An 8944-nucleotide genomic window follows, 5' to 3' on the forward strand; every position below is an offset into this window, starting at 1 on the left:
GACCCCAAAGGTCTAAGTGAACTAATTCAAAGGGAACAATAGACTGTGAAAGGCTTGGTTTAAAACTGATTCTGGACTGATTAGCTTTAGGACATATATCACATTGCATATCCACAAAATCCTTCGAGATTTTACATTCAGGAATGTGTTTGATGGTAGACATAGAAGCATGTCCCATTCTTTTATGCCACACAAATTCATTACAGTCAATCATAGCACCACAAGAATGAGGTGTAGATACAGCAGCACTAAGTAGAGAAATGGAAGTAGTAGATTTCAGAATGTAAAGTTTATTCATCAAGACCCCTCTTGCCACCACTTCTTTAGTCTCCTGGTCCTGCAAGATGCAGCTGGACTGGTTGAATACACATGAATAAACACTATCACGGCACAATTGATTCACTGAGAGAAGATTTACATTGAAGTCAGGAATGAAAAAAACAGAGGAAAGGCAAAGCTTATCTGTGATCTTTACAACACCAACATAGGATACTGCCTTTTTGGTTCCATTAGGTAAATGAACAAAAAATGTGCACAAGATGGAATGGAATATGACTCAAAACATGACAGAGATGCACATACATGATTTGTAGCTCCTGACTCAATTATCCAGTTACCAAAATTTAAAGCATAAGGCTCAAGAGTGTTACCTGCGAACTGATCTTCAAAGTGTACAAAGTTCGCGAAATGAGATATTGGATCAGAAATGTTCTCCTTCTGTTTGACCATTTTCAATAACTCAGTCACCAAATTCGCCATATCAGTTTTTTATTCACTGCTAGAAGCTGCATTCTCCACTTTATTCACTGCTTTGGCTTCTAGATTACCAGAAAAATTATATTGTCCTCCATGCTGCCTTTTCTTATCATTCAACAACTTAAACCATTCTGGAGTTCCATGAATTTGAAAACATGTGTCACGTAGATGACCTATTTTATGGCAGTGTGGACACACCAAGGATCGTTTATCAACATATGGTTTTCGTTTCTGCACTTGTTTCTTCATACCTTCCTTTCTGGTATCTCTCATCGTAACCAGGTAGGCTAAATTGTTAGCATTATCTGCAAATTGATCTTGCACATTCCGTTGTTGTTCAACAACAAAAATCATTGAAAATTCCTTTTCCAAATCTGGTAGCGGATCCATCATCAATAATTGACTCTTTTCCTTGTTAAAACTCTCATGGAGCCCCATGAGAAATTGCATCAATTGAATTGGTGAATACATCTCTCCAATTGCTTTGTTAATTCCACAAACACAACCTCCACAAGTGCATTTCGGGGAAGGGGCTAAGCAAAACAATTCATTCCACAACTTCTTTATTTTAGTCAAGTAGGAGGTTAATGTCATATCACCTTGTGAAATAGATGAAATCTCACGTTGTATCTGGTAAATCATTGGACCACTACTTTGTCCATATCTCATTTCAATTTCTAGCCACAACTCTAACGAAGAACTTAGATACATGAAGGCCTCCACGATTTGTTTCGAGATTGAGTTCCAGAGCCAAGATGTCACCATGAGATCTGCTCTTCTCCATTGTTCAAACAGAGCGGATCCAGTTGGTGGTTGAGGAAACGACCCGTCAATGAAGGCAAGCTTCATTTTTCATCCTAGAACAACGTACACTGCTTCAAAGATGTTGAAGCCAGTACAAAACTAGAATTATCTGAAGGATGAATGTCGGGTACGAAACCCGAGTGGTATTCTTTATCACCGAAAAATCTATCCAACTATTACACTGGATATGGAGTACTAAACTCCTTAAGATTACTAACCAAGATTACAAAATAAATAAAGAATACACAGGATAAATAAATAAACAGAATGAACTGTATTTTGAAAGAGGCTCAGGAACAAGCCAGATTCAGACACGAGGGTAATCGGTCACTTGGCACCGTACCCACAGAAACGTCCAACCCACGGTTGCACCTCACTCAGAGTTGTCGGATCACAGAGATCGAAACCCAGAAATACCGGCACACACAGCTACTTTTGTTCACTCAGAACTTTCACAAAGTAATGAGGAGATCTCACAATATTGCTCAGTTTCAAGGTGTCAAACAGGGAGGGAGTAACTCGTATATATACACAGAGAAAAGGAGTCGTTAGAAGGCTGGGTTTAGGGGTTGGCTTTTCTTAAGCCATTGATTTGGCTAAGGAAAGCCACCACCATTAACGGTGGTGGACAAGGAAGGAGATCTCTGCCATGGAAGGCAGTTCCAGAAAGAGAAGAAGAAAGATATTCAGCGACACAAAAAGAACGAGAAAAAAGGTAGACTGATTTGGTTTAGGGTTAGGGTAGTTATATAACCAAAATACCTAGGCCGGGTAAATGGGTTGAGTCCGAGTTGGTGAGGGCCTCCAAGTGGGCTGTTAGTTTAGTGGACAGGGACAATGGGCCTACCAACAATTTTGGGTCCTAGGCCATAACACATACCAACATTCTCCACCTTGGACCAAGACCCAATAAGAGGGAAGTGGTCCTGGAGTTTTTAACTGAATCTATTTGTTTCATCATTGCCAAAAAGAAGTTCTCTGTGGACGTACCTGCAAAGAAGATCAAACAACTTGGAAGCACATGTTAGTCTGGGAATAAATGCAGTATTTTTAAACATGTCTGAAATTTTTCAAGAGGCAGACATTTAGTACCCATATCTGCAGGATCGTCCTCACATCTGATGTTCTGCAAACTTATTACCTTTTTACTGACGATATATTCCGAATAAAGTGATACCTCACATCTATGTGTTTCGCTCGATCATGAAACACGGGATTCTTACACAGCTGTATGGACGATTGACTGTCAGAGTAAACTGTGAGTTTTTTATTAGCGAAACCGATTTCTTTAATAAGACCATCTAACCAAATAGCCTCCTTGAAAGCTTCCGTTGTGGCAATATATTCTGCCTCTGTAGTAGAGAGAGCAACTATATGTTGTAGTTGGGATTTTCAACTTATGCAAGACCCACAAAGAGTGAAAATGTATGAAGTTGTGGATTTTCTACTATCCCGGTCATTAGCATAATTAGAATCAACATAGCCAACCAGTTGGGTGTTCTCACTCCTTTTAGAAAATAAAATGCTAACATTTTCAGAACCATGCAGATATTTCAAAAGCCATTTTAAGGCCTCCCAGTGAGGAGGGCCAGGATTTGACATGTATCTACTCAAGCAACTAATAGCATATGCGATGTCAGGCCTTGTGCAAACCATGAGGAACATAATGGATCCAATCACATTAGAATAAGGAACTTTTTCAATTTTAGCCTTCTCAGCATCCGTATTAGGGCACTGGTTTTTACTAAGTTGAAAATGAGCAGCAAGAGGCACAGAAGTTGACTTGGAGTTTTCCATAGAAAATCTTTTTAAGATAGAAAGAAAGTAGGACTTTTGATTTAACAAAATAGTAGACTTTTCTTTATGTCTAACAATGTTCATGCCAAGAATACGTTTTGCGTCACCTAGATCTTTCATTTCAAAAGTTTTGTGTAAATCCTTTTGCAAAAAATTAATGAAATGTAAGCTAGGACTAGCTATGAGCATATCATCCACATAAAGAACAAGGAAGATAGGAGCACTGTCAACATGCTTAAAATATAAACAATGATCATAATGGCTTCTTTTAAAATCTAAAGAATGCATGAAAGAGTCAAATTTCTTGTTCCGTTGTCTTGGGGACTATTCTAAACCATACAAGGATTTTTAAGGAGGCACACATAATCAGGTTTGAGTTTATCCAAGAAACCAGCAGGTTGATTCATGTAAATGTGTTCATCAAGATCACCATGTAAGAAAGCAGTCTTAACATCCATTTGTTTCAATTCCCAATTCTAATGTGCAGTAAGAGCAAGAATGATACGGACAGTGGTGTACTTCACAACGGGAGAAAATATCTCATTATAGTCAATACCTTCCTTTTGGGTGAAACCTTTTGCTACTAGTCTGGCTTTATACTTAATGGGATTTTCTTGTTTAATCTTAAAAATCCATTTACAGTCAACTACTGAAGAGGTTTTAGGTCTAGGAACTAAAGTCCAAGTTTCATTCAGTTTTAGTGATCTCATTTCTTCTTCCATTGCACTAAGCCATTTGTCAGATTTCATTGCTTTTTCTACATTAGTGGGTTCACATAATTCAGTATTTAGGGCAGTTTGATAATCTCTAAGTCTAAGGGGGATCCTAGTTTCTCTTCTAACTCTATCTCTAGCCAATTGATAGTCATTAAGAGAGTTTTCGGTGATTCTAGCCTCATTATCTGTCGTTGATTCAACTAGATTCTCATTATTCTCTTCCCCTTCTTGGTTATCCCCTAGGTGATCCTCCACCTTACTGAAAGTAGGCTCTTTTTCTCTATATTGAGTTTTATCTAAGCAAGGGAACTCATTCTCATTAAAGGTCACATCCCTACTTATAAGCACTTTGAAACCCGGTTGACTATGAACCCAAAGTCTATACCCTTTTATTCCCTCAGGATAACCAATAAAAGCACACTTAACCGATCTAGGTTCTAGCTTGTCTAGGTTTTGGTGAACAAATGCAGAACATCCAAAAACACGCAAATATGAAATGTCAGATTTTCTACCAGTCCACATAAACTCAGGAGTCTTACCAGATAGAGGCACAGATGGAGACAAGTTAAGCAAATGAGCAGCAGTAAGAATAGTTTCACCCCAAAAAGACTTAGGCAATCCAGAACTTATAAACATGCATCTAACTTTATCAAGTAGGGTACGATTCATACGTTCAGCCACACCGTTCTGTTGAGGGATATAGGGGTTTGTTCTATGCCTCTTTATACCAAATTTTTCACAAAGATTCGAAAATTCTTTATTGCAGAATTCAAGCCCATTATCAGTCCTAAGGGATTTCAATCTCTTTCCAGTTTGATTTTCCACAAAAATTTTCCATTTCTCAAATTTCACAAAAACTTCAAACTTGTATTTCATAAGAAAAACAAATACCTTTCTAGAGAAGTTATCAATAATGGACAAGAAATAACGATACCACCATGCATAGGAACACTAGAAGGACCCCATACATCAGCATGTACATAATCCAAAACGCATGAAGACATAGAAGGATGTGATGAGGATGACACAGGAAAATGAACTTTATGGTGTTTAGCCATTATACAATCATCACAAAAATCCAGTTTTTCGATTTTGTCATTTAAAATTCCATCCTTTTTCAAAAATTCAAGACCTTTTAAACTCATATGCCAAGCCTTTTATGCCATAATGCAGTCATATCACATTCATTCACAGAAGCAGTCATTGAATCATAGGTAACTGAGCATAGATAGAGGTTTCGTTTCTTTTCAACTTTAAAAACAACAAGTGATCCTTTCATAATTTTCATGAGGCCTTTGCCCCATCTACCTTCAAGACCATCATCTTCTAAAGCAGCACATGAAATCAAGTTGTGACTCAAATCAGGAACATATCTCACATTTTTCAGGATTAACCTATAACCCTCTTTGAAATTTAAGGAAACGTCACCAAGACCAACAATCTCACATTTCTTTTCATTTGCCATAGAAACAAAACCAGATTTTTCATAACGAAAGTTTGAGAAAATTTCTTTAACAGGGCTCATATGGAAAGTATAACCAGAATCAATAAGCCATTCAAATTTGTTCACAGAATGCACAGAGTTTGCTTCATAAACCGTAAAGACTTCACCATTTTCATCAAAGACGTTATTCACCTTTTCCTTTTCATCAAAATTTCTATCTTTGTTATCACGTTTTAGTTTCCTACAGTCTTTGATATAATGTCCCTTAATACCACAGTTGTAGCAACGTCTTTCCTTGGCTTTATCATCCTTATAAAAGTTGTCTCTTGTTCTAAATTTACCACGGCCATTTCAGCTTTTACCTCTACTATGACTTCTACTGTTGTTCCTAAAACCATTATTTCTAAATTTAGACCTTCCTCTAGCAAGATTAACCTCATGATTGTTCTGACTAGGTTTAGAAACTTTAAGGTCCATTTCTTTACTCTTCACGCCATTAACAACAGTATCCAAATTCACACTATCCCTACCGTATTTAATCGCAGCTTTCACATCAGAATAACATTCGGGAATAGCATTCAAGAGCAAGATAGGAGAATATTCATCAATATTTTTATCACCAATAAGTTTGATATCTTGAATCGGTTTGGTAAAGTCATCAAGGTTTTCATCAATATTTTTGGATAAATCAAGTTTATAACGAAAGAATGTTTCCAAAAGAAACAGCTTACTGGGTAGGGAAGTTTCAGTATATAAATCCTCCAGTTTTTCTCAAAGATCTTTAGAAGAGATTTGTTTTCCTACCTTCCTAAGAACGTTGTCAGAAAGATTCAAAATAATGGATGAATAGGCAAACTCATCATTTTCCATTTTCGTTTCTTCAGAAATGTTATCAGTGTATTTTCCATCAATAGCTTTAAACACCTTTTGTTGAATCAAAATACCTTTCATCTTCTGTTGCCAGATAGAAAAATCGCTTTTCCCGTCAAAGGGTTGTAAACTATATCCGGCCATTTTGAAAATAATTTAAAATTGGGGTCACCGATTTTTTGGAAAAGTGTTTTGGTTTTTTAAGCAAAGTTAAAACTTTAAAAAACAGCAATCACAGATTTCAGAGAAGATCACACAGGAACAAGAAAATGAGTTATAATATCAAATGATAGAGAGTAATGGGTAAATAAATCACGAGTGTTCTCAGACTACCAATAATCGACAGTATTCTCATATTATAGTAAATAATCACAGATCAAGATTTAAAAAATCACAGATCAAGATAATAATCACATATCAAGATTTAAAAAATCACAAATCAAGATTTAAAAAATCACAGATCAAGATAATAAATCACAGATCATGATTTAAAAAATCACAGATCAAGATAATAAATCGCAGGAATATGTCGAGCACAATTATACCATTGATCACAACAGATCTCAGAAAAATATATCACAATAGAACGAGATATGAAATTAGCAGGACCAAGGCCTTTCCAACCTAAGTATCAACCAGATACCCGCGACCTCAAGGGTCCGACCAAGTGGAAATTAGGGGGAAATAATCCTCGGTTAATAGTTAACGACAAATTTGCAGAAATTTAAAAAATTAAAAACAGAGAGAGGAGGGGTTTAGATTTTACCACCACCACGGTGCGGAGCGGATCAGAACAGAGCTCTGATACCACTGTAGGGTACGAAACCCGAGTGGTATTCTTTATCACCGAAAAAACTATCCAACTATTACACTAGATATGGAGTACTAAACTCCTTAAGATTACTAACCAAGATTACAAAATAAATAAAGAATACACAGGATAAAGAAATAAACAGAATGAATCGTATTTTGAAAGAGGCTCAGGAACAAGCCAGATTCAGACACGAGGGTAATCAGACACTTGGCACCGTACCCATAGAAACATCCAGCCCACGGTTGCACCTCACTCAGAGTTGTCGGATCACAAAGATCGAAACCCAGAAATACCGGCACACACAGCTACTTTTGTTCACTCAGAACTTTCACAAAGTAAGGATTAGGAATCTCATAATATTGCTCGGTTTCAAGGTGTCAAACAGGGAGGGAGTAACTCGGATATATACTCAGAGAAAAGGAGCCGTTAGAAGGCTAGGTTTAGGGGTTGGCTTTCCTTAAGCCATTGATTTGGCTAAGGAAAGCCACCACCATTAATGGTGGTGGACAAGGAAGGAGATCTCTGCCATGGAAGGCAGTTCCAGAAAGAGAAGAAGAAAGATATTTAGCGGCGCAAAGAGAACGAGAAAAAAAGGTAGACTGATTTGGTTTAGGGTTAGGGTAGGTATATAACCAAAATACCTGGGCCGGGTAAATGGGTTGAGTCCGAGTTGGTGAGGGCCTCCAAGTAGGCTGTTAGTTTAGTGGACCGAGATAATGGGCCTACCAACAATTTTGGGTCCTGGGCCATAACGTATATCAACAATGAAGGTAAAGTACATCCTTCTGATACTGATCCTCCGCCATTTGTGGCGTATCTGTCATCCTAAAAATACTGCTATGATTCAACTATTTTGTGCGTCAATATACAAGTTCCAGTATCCAGAAACCTTCAAGGTGAAGGCTCTGATACCATGTGGAAAAATAAGAAGCTCAATTGATCGAGAGAAAAATAGAAAACTGTCATACTTCCTTTCATTTCATCAGAAATCTTTTATTAAAGAGTATTTGAGGAAGAATACGTCTGTTTGTTTAAATAACAAACCCGCCAAGCCTCTAACCAATATACAACAGCCACCTCATATGACGTGGACCAATGAGGAGCCAAATAAATGACTGGACAAAACTAACTAACTAATTTGAAAAACATAAAAGATGAAAACACGTTTTCTCCTTGGCAAAAGACGCTCATCCTTGATCCAACAAGTCTGAGGTAACTCCAACTCCAGTTTCTGCAGAAGAAGCTTCTGAACCATCATCATCCACCATTGAAGCAGCAACAATTGAAGATAATCTAACATTTCTCCCTTTCAATCTCACGCGAAAGCCTTAATTTTCACCCTTTGTAGTTTTTCTCTCTTCATCTTCTTTCTCTCTCTTTGATTTTACTGAGTTTGGTTGTAGCATTCAAAGGCCAGTCAATTAAACGAGGGTATAACGGTCATATAGGGATAAAATTTAACAGCGTTAAAGCTAGATTAAACAAAGGCCAAGTAAGCTGACTTTTACAAAACTCAGTGGGGTTCGCCTATTTTTAAGACAGGAGGGGGCTTTTAGTTGACTTTTTAAAATACAAGAGGGTTTTATGTAGTTTAAACTACTTTTTTTATAAATAATTCCTTTTACCATGTTGAATTTCCAACCTGAAGTCATATTTTTCACTTGATACTAAACTTATTAATTGTCTATAATGTTATTTCATCCTTTTGTTAGTTTTATTTGTTTTTGATGGACCAAAGAATAG

The 8944-nt window shown here is 37.1% G+C and overlaps 1 protein-coding gene across 1 annotated transcript; it reads right to left on the reverse strand.

Moving 5' to 3' along the window:
- On the reverse strand, positions 769–1605 carry LOC105162765. The gene has a single exon (XM_011080886.1). The coding sequence runs from the start codon at positions 1603–1605 to the stop codon at positions 769–771; it is 837 nt and encodes a 278-aa protein (XP_011079188.1).

This window comes from Sesamum indicum, linkage group LG5 (assembly GCF_000512975.1).
Source record: "Sesamum indicum cultivar Zhongzhi No. 13 linkage group LG5, S_indicum_v1.0, whole genome shotgun sequence".
NCBI classification, from domain to species: domain Eukaryota; kingdom Viridiplantae; phylum Streptophyta; class Magnoliopsida; order Lamiales; family Pedaliaceae; genus Sesamum; species Sesamum indicum.

Bases quoted from the DNA above. Each gene is read 5' to 3' on its own strand.
- LOC105162765 (XM_011080886.1), bottom strand. From the start codon at position 1,605: ATGAAGCTTGCCTTCATTGACGGGTCGTTTCCTCAACCACCAACTGGA.